Source organism: Rattus norvegicus, chromosome 1 (genome assembly GCF_036323735.1).
Source record: "Rattus norvegicus strain BN/NHsdMcwi chromosome 1, GRCr8, whole genome shotgun sequence".
NCBI classification, from domain to species: domain Eukaryota; kingdom Metazoa; phylum Chordata; class Mammalia; order Rodentia; family Muridae; genus Rattus; species Rattus norvegicus.
In genome coordinates, this window is record NC_086019.1 from 95,871,675 (window position 1) to 95,891,687 (window position 20,013).

General features: G+C 45.4%; 1 protein-coding gene across 4 annotated transcripts in view; it reads right to left on the bottom strand.

The window, feature by feature from the left end:
* Wtip (WT1 interacting protein) overlaps positions 1-20,013 on the bottom strand; it is a 33,719-nt gene that overhangs the window by 3,276 nt on the left and 10,430 nt on the right. For 3 of the 4 annotated variants that reach the window (NM_001400841.1, XM_063266515.1, XM_017590047.3), the window contains 5 exons: positions 5,239-5,306; positions 5,037-5,099; positions 4,717-4,847; positions 3,671-3,722; positions 2,952-3,020 (listed from right to left, as the gene is read on the bottom strand). In NM_001400841.1, the coding sequence (NP_001387770.1) occupies positions 2,952-3,020; positions 3,671-3,722; positions 4,717-4,847; positions 5,037-5,099; positions 5,239-5,306 (383 nt within the window). The other variant, XM_039100857.2, reaches the window with a different exon arrangement.

Below are 20,013 nucleotides of genomic sequence, written 5' to 3' on the forward strand. Positions count from 1 at the left end.
GATGCTGGTCAGCTGGACCTAAGAAATTAGTGGTGATTAAGAAGAGACCAGCGGGGTTGGGGATTTAGCTCAGTGGTAGAGCGCTTGCCTAGGAAGTGCAAGGCCCTGGGTTCGGTCCCCAGCTCCAAAAAAAAAGAACCAAAAAAAAAAAAAAAAGAAGAGACCAGCATCACTGAGGTGGAATCTTCCGGGAAGTGTTTTCTAAGAGCACAAAGGAGCTATGTTCCAGAGATAGCCAAGGTTGTACCTCATGCTGCAGTGTACTTGTTAATGTGTGTGAGTCACCAGGTGGCACTGGTTTTGAAGGCATGAAGGGGTCATGGAGAGCAGCTGAGGCTGGGCACTGTGTGAGGCCATGAAGGAGAGCTCTGGGTGCCACGTCTAGGAAATTGGTGAGAATATTTACATTGGGCTAGGACAAGGAAGTAGGCTCAAGGAAAATACAGCTGAGGAATCTTTCTAGCATCTTGATCATCTTGCTAAGTCCCTGAATGCAGTGGCCATGGGACTTTTGTTTATGTCTCGTTTGTTCATTGACCTAGAACTGAACTCCCTATTCTTTGCATGTACTTAGAATGGTATAAAAGCAGCTTGGGAAAAAAATAAACTTGCTTCAGCACTTGCTGGGGTCATGCTATATTACTGTCTCATTGTCTTTTTTCTTTCATCCTCACTCCCTTCCCTGGAGACCCTGTTGACTGACTGAGTGGGTTTTGTCAATATGGTGAAGGTGCAGCCTCTGTTGCAGCTGACGGCCCAGGACTGGCCCAGGACTGAAGGGGTCATGCAAAGAATTTGAGATTTGGCTCTATGAAGAGAGCCTATGAGAGGCTACTGGTGAAAGTGCAGCCTAGTTTCAGGGGAAGACCCCAGGACCATGGGATGACCACCAAGAACAACAAGCAGCAGCAGTGGAGTGGAGTCAACCAGAACAGAGAGTGCTACATTACAGACCAGATCATGTGTGGATCCCAGACACTGGGACAAGAAGTTGTGAAGTTGAAGCTGCCTTGGAGACCCCAAAATGTCAGAGCTGCCAGAGCTGTGGTATCTGAGGAGAGCTGCAAAGAGGGAGTGCAGCCAGCCCAACTCAAAGAACTGTGTTGCAGTCAACAAAGCTGAAAGGAGTTGGAGATCACACATGGGGTGCACAGTGTGCAGTCTGACCAGCTGGTTCTGATCTTGTCTGGTCCAGTATTTCCTCACTCTTAGGTTTTGGAATGCTAATGTATATCCTGCTATGTTGGAAGTATATGCTTTTTATTTTGGCTTTGACTTTATAGAGGATTAACAGTTAAAAGATTATATGAATATCAGAAGAGACTTTGGACTTCTAAACATTTTGAGACTATGGTAGATCATTAAATTGAACTAAATGCATTCTGCATTACATTACGGCTACAAGCCCGTGGGGACCAGGGAGTGGAATGCGTTCATTTGAATAGGTTTGGCCTTCCATAAACTCATGTGTTGAATGCTTGGCTATGAGGAAGGGGTGGTCTTGCTGGAGGAAGTGTGTCACTGTGTAGGTGGGCTTTGAGGCCTCCTATGCTCAGGTTCCATTCAGTTAAATGTTTGCCTTCATAAGAGCTGCCTTGGTCATGGTGTCTTCTTATAGCAATAAACCCAAACTAAGACAGAAGTAGATGTCCTTTCCTGCTGAGCCATCTCAAAGGTCTCTCCAACTCCTCTCTCTTCCTCACTCTTTTACATTCCAGTTATGAGGTAAGCAGCTTTGGTGTACCACAGGGCCAAAGCAATGTAGCCAATCCACCATCTTGGGATAAACCCTAAAACTGAGCTAAATAAACCTTTACTTGTTTGTTTTGTTCTGTTTTTTTTTTTTTTTTCTTTTTTTCGGAGCTGGGGACCGAACCCAGGGAAACCTTTACTTGTTAAGTTGGTGGCATCAGGGTCTGTTACAGTAACAGAAACTGACAGCATGTCATCCCCTGTAGAATTTGACAGACACATTTCATCTCCTGTGCTGCCACACCCAGTCACCTACTAAAGCCATGTGCATCCCCACTGTCCCTTGACTCAACCAGCTTCCTCATGGGTCCCTCCCTATTCCCTCCCTGTAAGTCCCTCTCTTCCACAATTACATGTGATTTGCTGATGTTTTGCTTGGTAAACCAGGGTTGATATGTAGCCTAGCTAGCCTTGACTTGCAATAGTGCGGTCTCGGCATCTTGAGTGCTGGGATCATAGGCATGCTGGGTATGGAGGCACACCCTGTAAACACAGCACTCGGGGAGCTAAGGCAGTTAAGAGCGCAAGTTCTAGGGCTGCACACCTTTAACCCCAGCACTCAGGAGGCAGAGGCAGGCAGATCTCCTAGTTTGAGGCCAGCCTGATCTACATACCAAGTTCTAGGACAGCCAGAGCTACACAGTGAAACCCTGATTGAAAAACTAGAGTACTTCTGGGCCAGACTGAGCTATACAACCAAGTTCTGAGCCAGCTTGGGCTATGTAGAATTTTCCCCTGCTGCCCTAGGGAAGTCGTACTCTGAAGCCTCCATGGCCTCTACCCTAACCTCTGGCAGCTTCACCAGCAATATAAAGAATCTCTCTTTCTCTCCCTCCCCCCCACACACACACTTTCACTACCGCAAGCTGCTAATTCTTATTCACTGTTCAAATCTTCGCCTGGGTGTTACCTCCTCCAAAAAAACTGTGATTTTCCAAGGTTCTGACAACCCCTTCAACAGCACACATCACCTCATGTGGACACTGCCAAGTCTAATTTCCCAGCCATTCTACTAAATATCCTACCTAATAAAAATGTGACTATGTGAAATAAAAATGTCCACTAAAAATGTCCACTGTGTCCACTAAAAAGGAAAGTTTTGGAATAGAAGCCACAGAGGACATGTGGACACCCAGGGTGGAGGGGCAACAGTGCGTGGCACAGGCTGTGGCGCCTGTGCGGGGAAGTCTGGGGCTTACCTCACAGTGGTAACACTCCACATGGTAGTCTCTGTCCATGGACACCACACGAATGGTTGTCTCACAGCCCTGGAGGAAAAGGCAGGATTCACAGACAGTCTTCCTGAACCTGAAGCACTATGACCTGTCCATTAAGACACCTCTCTACAATGTGCCACAGCCGGTAGACATGGCACACTGGCAGATGTCCAAGAGTGAAATATGCATGTGCACTGGGCATCTTCCACGATGGCATATGACAGTAGGGAAGTCACATGGGTGCTGGATCACACACACTATCTTCACTTCTTCAGAGCCAGGGACTCCCACTACCAGCCCTGATTCCTCAGGAAGCTGACTTGAACATAAATAATCCATGCAGAAAGACCCAAAATTAGAGATACACAGGCCACGAGTTCCTCATCTGCTCCTCTGGCCCTAGACCACCCAACGCCCACTGCAAAACTGAACGGGCCCAGTGTGCAGCCCTCTCCCTATTACAGGTAATGGAGTACTGCAGTGGGACAAGCTAGAAGCAGGCCACTGCTTCCTTGTAATTCTCCGGGGCACACCTGTCCCACACCCTGCCCAAACGCCCTACATGTTCCTCAGCCCCGAGGAATGTAAAGTATGGCCCCCTTCAACCACTCCTACTGAGGCCAGGATCTGAGGCTGAGCAGGCCGGAGCAGGCAGAGCCTCAGAGTCAGGCGCCTGCTGCTTCCAGATGAAGTGTTCCTACCTGTGCAGGGAGGATGGGGCGGGCGCAGGAGGCACATTTTGGTGCAAACACCCTGAAAGAATAGAGGAAAATGGATGGGTGAGAATGTGAGTGAGCAGAGGCAAGGGCACTGCCCCGCCCACCCTCCTGCGTGGACACCAGCTAATGCGGCTTTTGCCTTCTTGGTGCAAACAGCTGATGTAGTTCCTATTTGCCTCCTCCAGAATGGCTTCAGGCTCTCTAGCCGTCTCCTGTGTATCCGCTGGCCCCTCCTATGCAGACTGAAACCATCCGTAAGGCAGACAGACATCTGCACTTCCCTGAGTACCAAGTACAAATGCTGCTGGCACCAATGCCCAAGCTCAGCAGCAGTGCAGGGCCAGCGCTGCCAGGCAAAAGCCTGAAGCCACAGCATAGAGACAGTGTGGCTGCTCATGTCACTCTGGCCTTTCTCTCTTGAGAAGCAAAAGACCGGCAGCCACATGAGCTCACTAGGAAGAAGAGGGTTACGTGTAGGCGAAGGCAGGGTGACTGGTGGCCAGAATACCCATGAGAAGGATCAGAAAGCACAAATGCCCCTGCCCTGCCCTTCCAGTTCAATTCGAACCCCTAGGCTCATGTTGGAACATTTGCTCCCAGCAGAGGGTGCTGGCTGGGGAGGCTGGGGAGCCTTTGGAGGTAGGGAAAGTGAATCTCTAGGGGAAGGAGCTTAACAGTTACAGCTCAGTCCAGGTTCCTTCCTGATGTCTTCTTTCTGCCCCAAGATGTTAAGGAGTCCCATCTCCCTGCTCCTGTCACCAAAGCTAGAGCTGTCAACACCCAACACCAGGCCTTCGACGCCAGGCCTTGCTATCATGATGGACTGTCTTCTGAAACTATAAGCCACAATAAACCTCTCCTCCTCATACTGTTGTGGGAAGGACTCTGTCACCACATGGGAAAAGTCACTAATACACCTACCCCAACAACTGAGAAAACACAGAGTGGCAGACCAAAAAAAAAAGGAAGCAAGAACCAGAGAGGCAGAGGGTAAGCAGGACCACACTGTTCCAGCAGGGGAAACTCACGTATGATAGTCTCGAACGCAGTAAATGTTGTTCTCCACATCCACAGTGAAGGGAACCCCATCTAGGCACTCGTTGCACACTGAACAGCGGAAGCAGCCCGGGTGGTAGGACTTGCCAAGAGCCTGCAGGATCTGAGGAGGTGCCAAAAGGTCAGTGCAAACAGAACACTCAGCACTGCCCCCAAGAGGTTATGGGAGGCGCTGCAAGGTCAGTACAGTCAGGACACTCAGCACTGCCCCCAAGAGGATATGGCTCAGGGCCCTACCGGGTCTGGAACAGGAGAGGGGTGGGGGATTCCAGGAGACCGGGGAGGTTCTCACCATCTCCATGATGAGGTGTCCACACACGCTACACTTGTCAGCTGTTTGCTGGAACCCGGAGTACTGAGAGGGGACACAGGATCCAGGACGTCACGTGACAAAGGGGCACTCACTGTCGCTGGCCTCAGGTCTGCATGTGAGTCCGAAGGAGGTTCCCGCCCTGCTCCCACCCAGCTCGGCCAGCAGCACAGTGGAGACTCACCAGGAAGTCCTCCTGGCAGTACACTTTCTCACCCACGTTATAGAAGGCCTTCCCGCGGAGCCGTCTCCCTGGAAGGTAAGGAGGGAAATGCTGCAACCACGGTCTGAGCGTGGCTCAGATCTCAGTACTCACCAACGTAAAAAGGAGCGTCTCTAAACACCCTGTAATGCTATGCTGTTGTTATAAACACTACAAACGCCTTCTAGTCTCCATCTCCGCCCAGAGCTGGGGCTGTCTCACAGCTCTCGGACCCAAAACCTGCCCAGAGAGCTGGTCTGCAGGAGTGCTCTCACTCCTAAGCCCACAGCCCACAGGTGGGACCCCACTTTTTCTCCATTGACTGCCCAAGAAGAGACCTGCTGGGAGCGCTCAGGGCACAGGAGACGCAAGGTGGTCTGGGACAGGACCATTTCAGTCTCCATCTGCACCCAGAGCTAAAGGTGTCCCACAGCCCTCCAGACCCAAAACCTGCCCAGAGAGAGCTGAGCGCTCTCCTAAGATCACAAGTTCACAGGCCCACAGGAGGGACAAGCTCCAGTCAGAGACAGCAAGACCAACTAACAGCAGAGATAACCAGATGGTGAGGCAAGCACAAGAGCCTAAGCAACAGAAACCAAGGCCACTTGGCATTGTCAGAACTCAGTTCTCCCATCAATGAAAATACTGGATATTCCAACTCACGGGAAGAGCAAGAGTTGAATTTAAAACCACATCTCATGGTGATGATAGAGGACTTTAAGGACATAAATAACTCCCTTAAAGAAGTGCAGGACAACACAGGTAAACAGGTAGAAGCCCTTAAAGAGGAAACACAAAAGTCCTTTAAAGAATTACAGGAAAACACAACCAAACAGGTGAAGGAATTGAACAAAACCATCCAGGATCTAAAAATGGAAATAGAAACAATAAAGAAATCACAAAGGGAGACAACCCTGGAGATAGAAAACCTAGGAAAGAGATCAGGAGTCACAGATGCAAGCATCACCAACAAAATACAAGAGATAGAAGAGAGAATCTCAGGGGCAGAAGATATCATAGAAAACATTGACACAATAGTCAAAGAAAATGCAAAACACAAAAAGATCCTAACCCAAAACATCCAGGAAATCCAGGACACAATGAGAAGAGCAAACCTAAGGATAATAGGTATAGAAGAGAGTAAAGACTCCCAACTTAAAGGACCAGAAAATATCTTCAACAAAATTATAGAAGAAAACTTCCCTAACCTAAAGAGATGCTCATGAACATAAAAGAAGCCTACAGAACTCCAAATAGACTAAACTAGAAAAGAAATTCCTCCCATCACATAATAGTCAAAGCACCAAGTACATAAAACAAAGAATATTAAAAAGCAGTAAGGGAAAAAGGTTAGGTAACAAATAAAGGCAGACCTATCAGAATTACACCAGATTTCTCACCAGAGACTATGAAAGCCAGAGGATCCTGGGAAGATGTCATACAGACCCTAAGAGAACACAAATGCCAGCCCAGGCTACTGTATCCAGCAAAACTATCAACCAACATAGATGGAGAAACCAAGATATTCCAGAACAAAATCAAATTTACACAATATATTTTCACAAATCCAGCCCTACAAAGGATAACAAATGGAAAACTCTACCACAAGGAGGGAAACTGCACCGTAGAAAAACCAAAAAAGTGATCTTCTTGCAACAAACCCAAAAGAAGAGAGCCACACCTCTAACAACAAAAATAACAGCAAACAACAGTCACTATTCCTTAATATCTGTTAACATCAATGGACTCAATTCCCCAATAAAAAGACATAGAGTAACAGACTGGATACGTAAAGAGGACCCAGCATTTTGCTGCATACAGGAAACACACCTTGGTGACACAGACACTACCTAAGAGTAGAAGACTGGGAAAAAAATTGACAAGCAAATGGTCCCGAGAAACAAGCTAGAGTAGTCTTTCTAATATTGAATAAAATTGACTTTCAACCAAAAGTTATCAAAAAAGATAAGGAAGGACACTTCCTACTCATCAAAGGAAAAATCTACCAAGATGAACTCTCATTTCTGAACATCTATAGCCCAAATGCAAGGGCACCCACATTTGTAAAAGAAACCTTACTGAAGCTCAAAGCACACACTGCACCTCACACAGTAAAAGTGGGAGAATTCAACACCCATCAATCAACAGATCATATAAACAGAAGCTAAACAGCGACACAGTGAAGCTAACAGAAGCTATGAACCAAATGGATTTAACAGATATCTACAGAACATTGGACGAGAAGAAAGGATGGGCGGGAGAAAAGATTTAGAGACAGAGGAGACCAGAGCAAGGAAAGGGAGCAGCGGAGAGAACATGGCAGTGATGTTAAGATTTCTCTCTGCACATTTACAGGTTGTTATGACTATTCTTAAGGGATGGATGTGTACAGGATTTTATATGTCTAGATGAGCAAATTATATCTTATCTAGGTGGGCAGTTTATCAATTGGTTGTACGTTTATTGTGTGGATGTACTGTATGTTGAGTATTTAACATATAAATCTGGTTGCTGGGTTACAGTTTGTTGAGTCTTGATATTACTGGGTAACTGGGACCAGAGCTGGGGAGCTGGCCATGGTGACTAGCAATGGGAGTGGAGAGACCGCTGGAGCCAGTTAGGCTAATGTGGCATGGTGCCTCCCTGAATCCAGCCGCCACTGAGATAAATTAAGGTTAGTTCTATATGGTCCTACGGTACCAGAACTAATGCCAGGATGAGACCACCCAGGTCGGAGAGAACCAGGGGCCCAGTGTGAAGCGGTGACACGAAGGAACTGGTCGTGACCTTTTTTATTATACTGCAAAGGCAGCCTTATTTATAACAGCCAAAATCTGGAAACAACCCAGATGTCTTTCAACAGAGGAATGCATAAAAATATGTGGTACATTTACACAATGGAGTACTACTCAGCTATTAAAAACAACAACTTTGGGGTTGGGGATTTAGCTCAGTGGTAGAGTGCTTGCCTAGCAAGCACAAGGCCCTGGGTTCGGTCCCCAGCTCCGAAAAAAAAAAAAAAAAAAAAAAAAAAAACGACTTTATGAAATTCTTAGGCAAATGGATGGAACTAGAAAATATCATCCTGAGTGAGATAACCCAATCACAAAAAAACACACATGGTATGCACTCACAGTGGATATTAGCCCAAAAGCTGGGAATACCTAAGAAAAAATTCACAGACCATATGAAGTTCAAGAAAAAGGAAGACCGAAGTGTGGGTACTTCAGTCCTTCTTAGAAGGGAGAAGAAAATACTCATGGGAGGAAACACAGAGACAAAGAGAGGAGCAGGGACTGAAGAACAGGTCATCCAGAGCCTGTCCCACCTGGGGATCCATCCCATATGCAGCCACCAAAACCAGTCACTATTGCTGATGCCAAGAAGTGATTGCTGACAGGAACCTGATACGGTTGTCTCCTGAGAGGCTCTGCCAGAGTCCTGTTGATACAGATGAGGATGCTTGAAGTTAACCATTGACTGAACAAAGGGCCCCATTGGAGGAGTTAGAGAAAGGACAGAAGGAGCTGAAGGGGTTTGTAACACCATAGGAGGAACAACATCAACCAACTGACCACACCAGAGCTCCCATGGACTAAACCTCCAACCAATGTATACACATGGAGGGAGCCATGGCTCCAGCTGCATATGTAGCAGAGGATGTCATTGTCCAGATTCAATACAAGGAAAAGTCCCTGGTCCTGTGAAGGCTTGTTTCCCCAATGTAAGGGAATGCCAGGGTGCTGAAGTGGGAGTGGGTGTGGGAGCAGGAGCACCCTCATAAAAGTGGGGGGAGGGGCAGCATGGGAGGGGGAAAGGGGATAACATTTGAAATGTAAATACATAAAATATCCAAGAAAAATAAAATTAAAAAAATAAATAAACAGTCCAAGCCACAATGATGGTTCACCCTTGTGACAGTAGGACCTGAAAGTCTGAGGACAGTCTAGGCTACAGCCTAGGACCTGCCTTAGAAAAGCCACAGGAACCTGAAGTTCAGTGACACTCTCGGCGACAAGGCCTTGCTGGAGGCCAACCTGGGCTATAAGACGTCCCCCAAACAAAAATAAGTTATTTCAGAAGGAACTAGAACAGTCGACAAAACGATAGCCAAAGCAAATGCAGGGAGGCCCCCCATGCCTCTGCCACTGTACCTTTATCTCTCTACTGCTCACCTGACATCCCCATCTGTCAGGAGTGCCGAGAGCTACTGCAACTAGAAGGAACTACAGCCTGGTAAGGGTGTTGTGAAAAACATGCAGCCACATCAAGCACTTTAGTAAAATATTAAGTAGTTTTCCTCTTAAACAGCTTTGGAGCAGAGTATGGTAGCCCACACCTAAAATTTCAGATCTGAAGAGGCAGAAGCAGAGGCAGTAAAAGTTCAAGGCCAGCTTGAGATACACTTGAACATCCTGTTGGAAAAAAAACTCAGATCTGGGGGCACATATAGGCTGCCACATGGCTCAGTGGCAGAGCTTCTGCTTAGAATCCCCCAGTGAGGGGCAGAGGGCATGGCTCAGTGGTAGAGCCCCTGCCTAGAATCCCCCAGGGAGGGGCTGAGGGCATGGTTCAGTGGTAGAGCCCCTGCCTAGAATCCCCAGTGAGGGGCTGGGGGCGTGGCTCAGTGGCAGAGCCTCTACCTAGAATCCCCAGTGAGGGGCTGGGGGTGTGGCTCAGTGGTAGAGCCCCTGCCTAGAATTCCCATGAGGGACTGGTCTGTGGCTCTGGGTTAGATTTCCAGTACCACAAAACAGGCAAAAAGGTTCAGTCTTGCACTAGCTCTAGTCAGTGTATGATAATGAGACATGTGGAGCTAGTGGTGGGAGAGGATAGACAGAAGTAAAGTCATCTATAACTGCAGAGGTATTACCACATGATTATCACAAACACAATCATGATTGTGTTGCACAGAACACCAGTAGTAACTCAGTAACCCTAATAAGTTTACTGTAATTGTAGGATGGGGTTGAAGGCCAGCATATGAGAACCAAATGAATTTTTGTTGGGTTTGTTTGTTTGTTTATTTCTCAAGACAGTTTCTCTATGTAACCCTGGCTGTCCTGAAACTCTCTCTGTAGACCAGGCTAGCCTTGAACTCACAGAGATCCACCTGCTTCTGCCTCCTGAGTTCTGGGATTAAAGGCGCGCACCACTGCCACCACCACCGGGCTCCCAATGCATTTTTATTCTGGCAACCAATATTGATAATAATGAGGGTATGATTTTTATTTTTTTTTTAAAGATTTATTTATTTATTATATATAAGTACACTGTAGCTGTCTTCAGATACACCAGAAGAGGGCATCAGATCTCTTTACAGATGGTTGTGAGCCACCATGTGGTTGCTGGGAATTGAACTCATGACCTCTGGAAGAGCAGTCGGGTGCTCTTAACCGCTGAGCCATCTCTCCAGCCCGAGGGTATGATTTTTAAAACTGCATTTATGAGGCTGGAGAAGATGATGACTTAAGATTGGACAGTGCTCTTACAGAGGAGCCAAATTAGGTCCCCAGCACTCTCGTTAGGTGCCCATAACTGGCTGTAATTCCAGCTGCAGAGATCTGATGCTCTCCTGGCCTTTAGTGGCAGTAAGCACATAAACACATGGAGAAGCTATGCTGTAGCAGTATGAAGTCAGACTGGGCCCAGAGAAATCCACGAGACAGGTACAGAGAGCGGGGAGCCAATGTCCTAGCTCATTTTGCACATCTTGTAGGCAAAGCTGGCAGCTCTCAATCTGGTTTCTCTTTTTCAAGAATGTTTGCAGAATAAAGTCCTCAGGAGGGGCTGGGGATTTAGCTCAGTGGTAGAGCACTTGCCTAGGAAGCGCAAGGCCCTGGGTTCGGTCCCCAGCTCGGAAAAAAAAAAAAAAAAAGTCCTCAGGAGACAGAGAGCATCTCCCTTGGGGAGAATGAGTTTGTTTACTGTGCAGCATTACGAAGATGAGCAATGCCTCTGGGTCAAGGTCAAGGAGATTTGCTGACAGTCTGCTGTAAAATGCTGGGGTTCCTCAAGCTCTGTGTGGTAGGGCTTGCTGGAGTTCCAGCTTCCCCAGAAGCTGAGGCAAGAGGCTTGCTTGAACCAAAAAGTTTGAGGTCATATGATCCCACATCAAAAAGAAAAATGTTTTTAATTGTAATTCCTTAACTTGAGGTTTCTAGGCAGAGTGTGCGGCATCTACCAGGAGTACATTCCATCCCACAGGAGTCAAGAGCCAAGCAGAGCAGGATGTGCATGTGAAGACTCTGACCCAGAAGTACGCATCTTCTGCCAGCATCATAAAGAATGGGGGTTACCTGCCAGTGTGCTACAGGGTAAAATCCTGGACACTTCCCAGCTCACAACAGCCGTGTTCACTTTCAGATGCTGCCCAATCTCTGCATCTTTTATTTTTTGTAGAAATCAATTTTAAAAGAAGTGGTCAGAAGGGCCGGGAGGTGGCTCAGTCAGTGAAGTACTCACACATACATGTGGTCAAGTTCAATGTCCAGCATCAACATAAAAAGCCAAGTATGGCGGCGTACCACTGTAATCCCAGAGCTGAGGAGGTGGACACAGAGGCACTCGCAGCTTGCTGGTCAGGTGCACTGGCCCAATGGGCAAACCTCGGGTCCCAGTGAGAGACCCGGCCTCAAAAAAAAAAAGTTCCTAAGAAACACGACCTGGGGCTGACCTCTGTACACATACAACTCTAACAGGAAACTGTTACCAACCTAAACATGAATATGAACAGTGTAAACTGACTCACACCTGGGACCCCATCACACAAAACCAATGAGCTGGGCTTAGTCAAATTTAACATCTCTTAACAAAAGAATCACTAAATAAGTTTTTAAATCATGCTAAGAGAAATAATTCAGAAAACATACATCTGCCAAATAATTTGGACCTAAATGTTTGTCAGTAAACTTCTACAACTCAGTAATCAAAAGGCACCTAATCAGGAGGCACAGTCAAAAGGGTCTCTGTGAGTTTGAGGCCCAGCCTGATCTACACAACAAGTTCCAGGCCAGCCAGGGTTAGCTAGGTAGCTGCCTCAAACACAAAAAACTCAAAACATGAGTTCAGAGATGGCTCAGTGGCTAAGAGCATTGCAGATAGCCTGAGGTCAGTTTCCAGCATCCACAATGGATGGCCGCCGGTCACGTGTAACTCCAGAGGATCCGACACCTCTGGGCTCCTTGGGCACGCACCTGTGCTCACAAATACATAGTCCCCACTCAAAACATGCACACAAACACTCACAATAATTAAAAGATAAAACCCCAAACAAAAAGGCCAATAATTCCCAATTCTACAAAAACAAGCAAAAGCTTGAACATACATCAGGCTGGCGAATGTCTTAGCAACAAAGGTGCTGCCACGGCCGACGGCCTGAGTTTGATGCCTGGAACCACACGAGGGAGGAAAGAACTGATTCCTGCAGGTTCCGTCCCATCTCCTGACAGACATGCAAGCTCATAGGCATGTGTGCACATAATAAAAATATGAGTATTTTTTAAAAAGAAAATGTATTAATGGTCAAAAAAGCAAACACTAAGATGTTCACCAGAAATTACATTTTAAACCTACGATGAGATCCCACTCGGCACGACTGTCATTTAGGAGGCATCAGTGCCAATTCTTGGCAGATGTGCAGAACAGTGTGACTCGGGCTTCTAAGGTGACTGCCAAGGGTTCAGTTCCTTGGGAAGACAATTTGGCAGCTAAACATACGCACATCCTATGACCAGGAAAACCTACTCCTTGCAATTTACTCAAGGAAAATGAAAACACGCGGAAGAGTGAACTCTACGACTACGTGAAGAATCGGGCTGTGGGCTGTTCACACAGTGGATTTCTGTCTGGCAGTCAGGAGTACACCACTGACACATGCAACACAGATCAAAAGAAAAATCGCTACCCTGAGAACAGCTGCCCTAAGGATAAAGCCAAACCTAAGGGCTGCTGACAGCCTGAGGATAGCCCTGCCTCAGCCCAGACTTGTCTCAGAGCTGCAGCATCCTCAGGAACTAAAAGCTTCCCGGGAATGGCGAAGATTCAGCCCAGAGGCTGTTCACAGAAGGCAAGTAGTGTTCTATACAAGTCTAGAGCACAGCCCCAGCTAACCAGCGGCTCCTAGTGGTCGCTCAGCAGAGAGCCTGACTTAAAGTCCCACTGAAAGAGGGACTTTCTGAGGTTAGTTGATTAAGACAAAATAAGGGGGAGTAAAAAAAAAATGTGGGGCTGAAGAGATGGCTCAGAGACTAAGAGCACTGACTGCTCTTCCAGAGGTCCTGAGTTCAATCCCCAGCATCCACATGGTGGCTCACAGCCATCTGTAACGGGATCTGATGCCCTTCTGATGTGTCTGAAGACAACCACACTGTACTCACATACATAAAATAAAAAATATGTGTACCATGACTCCTGCGACCTGGGGAGGCAGATTCCCTGCCCAGCTAAAGACCCGCCTGCCTTCTGGTTCCCACCTGTGCCAGACACCAGAACCTGGGCTCTGGACCGGATCACACAGTCCAGAACCCAGTAAAGTTCGATTCCCCAGGTATTCTGATACATCCAAGATCACAGGCTCACAGGAAAGAGAGGCTCCAGTCAGAGACAGGGAGGCCAGATAATATCAGAGATAACCAGATGGCAAGAGGCAAGCACAAGAACATAAGCAACAGAAACAAATTTGACTTGGCAACATCAGAACCCAGTTTTCCCACCACAGCAAGTCCTGGATACCCCAACACACCTATAAAGCTAGATTCAGATCTAACCTCTCATTTCATGAAGAGGACAGAGGGTTTTTAAAAGGACATAAATAACTCCCTTAAAGAAATACAGAACACTATCAAACAGGTGAAAGAATTGAACAAAACTGTCCAGGATCTAAAAGTGGAAAAAAAAACATTTAAAGAAAACACAAGGGAAGACAGCCCTAGAGATGGAAAACCTATCTGAGATGGAAACATAGAGATGGAAAGAGATCAGGAGTCATAGATGCAAGCATCACCAACAGAATACAAGAGATAGAAGAGAGAACCTCAGGGACAGAAGATAGAAGACATCAACACAACAGTCAAGGAAAATACAAAAAGAAAAGAACTCCTATCTCAAAACATTCAAGAAATCCAGGACAAATGAAAGATCAACTCTGAAAATAACAGGTATAGAAGAGAGTGAAGATTCCCAACTTACAGGGTTAGCAAACATCTACAACAAAATTATAGAAGAAAACTTTCCTAACCTAAAGAAAGAAATGCCCAGAAACATACCAGAAGTCTACAGAACTCCAAACAGATGAGACCAGAAAAGAAATTCCTCCCGTCAAATAATAATTAAAATACCAAATGCACACAACAAAGAAAGAATATTGAAAGCAGTAAGGGGAAAAGGTCAAGTAATATGTAAAGGCAGACCTATCAGAATTACAACAGATTTCTCAACAGAGACTATGAAAGCCAGAAGATCCTAGACAGATGTCATATAGACCCTAAGAGAACACAAATGCCATCCCAGGCTACTGTATCCAGCAGAACTCATTACCACAGATGGAGAAACCAAGGTAATCAATGACAAAACCAAATTTACACATCTTTCCAACCCAGCCCTGCAGAGGATAATAGAAGGAAGAGTCCAACACAAGGAGGGAAACTACACCCAAGAAAAAGCAAGAAAGTAATCTTTTCTCAACAAACAGAAAAGAAGAGAAACACACAAACATAATTGCACTTGTAACAACAACAGGAAGCGACAATGATTGGTCCTTAATATCGCTCAACATCAATGGACTCAACTCCCCAATAAAAAGACACAGGCTAACAGACTGGATATGTAAGCAGGACCCAGCATTTTGGTGTATACAGGAACCACACCTCAAAGACAGTATTACCTAAAGCAAAAGGACGGGAAATGGTCCCAAGAAATGAGCTGGAGTAGCCATTCTAATATCCATCAAAATAGTTATCAACCAAAAGTTATCAAAAAGGATGGGGAAGGACACTACATACTCATCAAAGGAAAAATCCACCAAGATGAACTCTCAATTCTCAACATCTATACCCCAAATGCAAGGGCACCCACATTTGCAAAGGAAACCTTACTAAAGCTCAAGCACACACTGCACCTCACACAACAGTGGGAGAACTCAACATCCACTCTCTCCAATGGACAGATCATAAAAACAGAGACACGGTGAAACTAAAAAAAGTTATGAACCGGGGTTGGGGATTTAGCTCAGTGGTAGAGCGCTTGCCTAGCAAGCGCAAGGCCCTGGGTTCGGTCCCCAGCTCTGGAAAAAAAAAAAAAAAGTTATGAACCAAGTGGATTCAACTGATATTTACAAAACATTTCACCCTAAAACAAAAGAATATACCTTCTTCTCAGCACTTCATGGTACCTTCTCAAAAATCGACCATATACTCAAACACAAAACAAACCACAACAGATACAAGAACACTGAATTAACCCCACGTACCCTGTCAGACCACCACGGACCAAGGCTGATCCTCAATAGCAACACAAACAACAGAAGCCCACATACGTGTGGACGTGGAAAAATTATCTACTCAATGACAACTTCTTCAGAGAAGAAATAAAGAAATTAAAGACTTTTTAGATTCAATGAAAATGAAGGCACAACATACCCAAACTTATGGGACACAAGCAGTGCTAAGAGGAAAACTCAAAGCTCTGAGTGCCTCCATAAAAAAATTGGAAAGATCATACACTAGCAGCTTAACAGCTCATCTGAAAGCTCTAGAACAAAAAGAAGCAAATACACCCAAGAGGACTAGACAGCGGGATATAATCAAACTCAGGGCTGAAATCAACCAAGTAGAAACAAAAAGGACTATAAAAAGAATCAACAAAACCAGGATCTGGTTCTTTGAGAAAATCAACAAGATAGATAAACCCTTAGCCAAACTAACCAGAAGGCACAGAAACAGTATCCAAATTAATGAAATCAGGAATGAAAAGGGAGACATAACAACAGAAACTGAGAAAATTCAAAAAATCATCAGATCCTACTACAAAAGTTTATACTCAACAAAACTGGAAAACCTGGATAAATTGGACAATTTTCTAGACAGATACCAGGTACCAAAGTTAAATCAGGATCAGATAAGCCATCTAAACAGCCCCATAACCCCCAAGGAAATAGAAGCAGTCATTAGAAGTCTCCCAACCAAAAAAATCCCAGGGTCAGATGGTCTTAGTACAAGATTCTATCAGATCTTCACGGAAGACCTAATACCAGCACTTCTCAAACTCTTCCACAAAATAGAAACAGACGGAGCACGACCTAATTCCTTCTGTGAAGCCACAGTTACACTGATACCTAAACCACAAAAACACCCAACAAAGAAAGAAAACTTCAGACCAATTTCCCTTATCAATATCAATGTAAAAATACTCAATAAAATTCATGCAAACAGAATCCAAGAACACATCAAAACAATCATCCACCACGATCACATAGGCTTCATTCCAGGGATTCAGGGATGGTTTAATATATGGAAATCCATCAATGTAATCCACTATATAAACAAACTCAAAGAAAAGAACCACATGATCATCTCATTAGATTCTGAAAAAGCCTTTGACAAAAAACAATATCCATTCATGTTAGAAGTATTGGAGAGATCAGGAATTCAAAGTGCAAACCTAAACATAGTAAAAGCCATATACAGCAAACCAGCAGCCAACATCAAACTAAATGGAGAGAAACTTGAAGCAATCCCATTAAAATCAGGAACAAGACAAGGTTGCCCACTCTCTCCTTACTTATTCAATATAGCACTCAAAATTCTAGCCAGAGCAATCAGACAACAAAAAGAGATCAAAGGGATACAAATTGGGAGGGAGGAGTCAAGATGTCACTATTTGTGGATGACATGATAGTGTGCATAAATGACCCCAAAATGCTACCAGAGAGCTCCTACAGCTGATAAACAACTTCAGCAAAGTAGCTGGATATAAAATTAACTCAAATAAATCAGTAGCCTTGATAAAAGAACTGAGAAAGAAATTAGGGGAACAACACCCTTCACAATAGTCACAAATAATATAAATACCTCAGTGTGACTCTAACCAAGCAAGTGAAAGATCTGTATGACAAGAACGTCAAATCCCTGAAGAAAAAAATCAAAGAAGACCTCAGAAGATGGAAAGATCTCCTGTGTTCATGGATTGGGAAAATTAATATAATAAAAATAGCCATCTTACCAAAAGCAATCTACAGATTCAATGCAATCCTCATCAAAATCCCCACTCAATTCTTCATAGAGTTAGAAAGAGCAATTCTCAAATTCATTTGGAATAACAAAAAACCTACGATAGCGAAAACTATTCTCCACAATAAAAGAACTTCTGGGGGAATAGTATAGAGCAACAGTGATTAAAACAGCGTGGTATTGGTACAGAGACAAGCGAGTAGACTAATGAAAAAGAATTGAAGACCCAGAAATGAACCCACACACCTATGGTCACTTGATCTTTGACAAAGGAGCTAAAGCATCCAATAGACAAAAAACAGCATTTTCAACAAATGGTGCTGGTTCAACTGGAAGTCTGCATGTAGAAGAATGAAAATCGATCCATTCTTATCACCCTGTACAAAGCTCAAGTCCAAGTGGATCAAGGACCTCCACATAAAACTAGATTCTAATAGAAGAGAAAGTGGGGAAGAGCCTTGAATACTTGGGCACAGGGGAAAACTTCCTGAACAGAACACCAATGGCTTAAGCTTTAAGAACAATTGACAAATGAAACCTCATAAAATTGCAAAGCTTCTGTAAGGCAAAGGACACTGTTAATTAGGACAAAATACCAACCCACAGATTGGGAAAAGATATTTACCAACCCTACACTCAATAGAGGGCTAATATCCAAAATGTACAAAGAACTCAAGAAAGTAGACTCCAGAGAACCTAATAATCCTATTTAAAAGTGGAGCACAGAGCTAAATAGAGAATTCTCAACTGAGGAATCTCGAATGGCCGAAAAGCACTTAAAGAAATGTCCAGGGCTATAGGGGTGGCTCAGTGGTTAAGAGTACTGACTGCTCTTCCAGAGGTCCTGAGTTCAATTCCCAGCAACCACATGGTGGCTTACAACCATCTACAATCATGTCTGGTGCCCTCTTCTGATATATCTGAAGACAGCTACAGTGTACTCATATATAATAAATAAATAAATCTTAAAAAAAAAAAAGTCCAACATTCTTAGTCATCAGGGAAATGCAAATCAAAACGACCCTGAAATTCCACCTCACACTAGTCAGAATGACTAAAATCAAAAACACCGGTGACAGCAGATGTTAGTGAGGATGTCACTCCTCCATTGCTGGTGGGACTGCAAGCTGATAAAACCACTTTAGAAATTGGGAAAGTTGGAAATAGTTCTACCTGAGGACCCAGCTACACCACTCCTGGGCATATACTCAAATTATGTTCCAACATATAACAAGGACACATGCTTCACTATGTTTATAGCAGCCTTATCTGTAATAGCCAGAAGCTGGAAACAACCCAGATGTCCCTCAACAGAAGCATGGATACAGAAAATGTGGCACATCTACACAACGGAGTACTACACAATGATCAAAAATAATAACTTCAGGAAATTCTCAGGTAAATGGATGGAACTTGAAAATATCGTCCTGAGTGAGGTAACCCAGACACAAAAGAACACACATGGTATGTACCCACTGATAAGTGGATACTAGCCCAAAAGCTCACAATGCCCATGATACAAGCTACAGACTATATGGAGAAGGAAGGAAGACCAGGGGGTGGATGGTTCAGTCCTGCATTGGGGGGGGGAACAGGACGACTGTGGGAGGTAGAAGGAGAGGAGGACAAGGGAGGGAGAAAGGAGGGGGAGGAAATAAGAGTGGCAGTATCAGAAACTGGAGGAGACTGAAAGAGGTACAAGAGGGTCAGGAAATTGAACAAAAATAGGTAGCAGGGAGGATGAGGAACTGGGGATCACCACGGGAAGGTCCCAGACACCAGAGAAATGTGAGGCTCCCTGGACCCAACGGGATTGACGTTGGCTGTAATACGCAGAGAAGGGAGAGACAGAACCTGTGGAGACCACCTCCAATAGATAGGCGTGGCCACCACCCATCTCATAGGTTTTTAACCCAGATATGTTCCTGTCGAAAGGAAGAACAGGGACAAAAAATGGAACAGAGACTGAAGGAAGGGCTAACCAGGGACTGCCCCACCTGGGGATCCATCTTGTCTGCAGACACCAAACCCAACACTATTGTAGTGGTCAAGAGGCGCTTGCTGACAGGAACCTAGTGTGGCGGTTCCTGAGGAAGTCCAGCCAGCAACTGACCAATGCAGATGTGGATGCTTGGAGCCAACCATCAGACTGAGCTCAGGGAACCTGGTGGGGGAGCTGGCGGAAGGACTGGAAGAGCAGAGGGGGACTGCAACCCCATTGGAAGAACAACATAGGCTGGCCTGACCACCCAGTTCTCCCAGAGTCTAGACCACCACCCAAGGAGTGTACCTGGAGGGATCCAGGTACATATGGAGCAGAGGATGGCCTTGCCTGACAGCAAGGGGAATGGATGCCCTGGGTCCCGGGGAGGCTTGATGCCTGATGCTGGAGCGGTGGGGCGGGAGAGTGTGTGTGGGTGGGGAGGCATTCTCATATAGGCAAAGGGGAGGCAAGAGGGCAGACGTGGGATGGATGGGGGGGGTTGATGGAGGGGAAACCGGGAAGTGGGCTATCATAGATGGGCAGTTG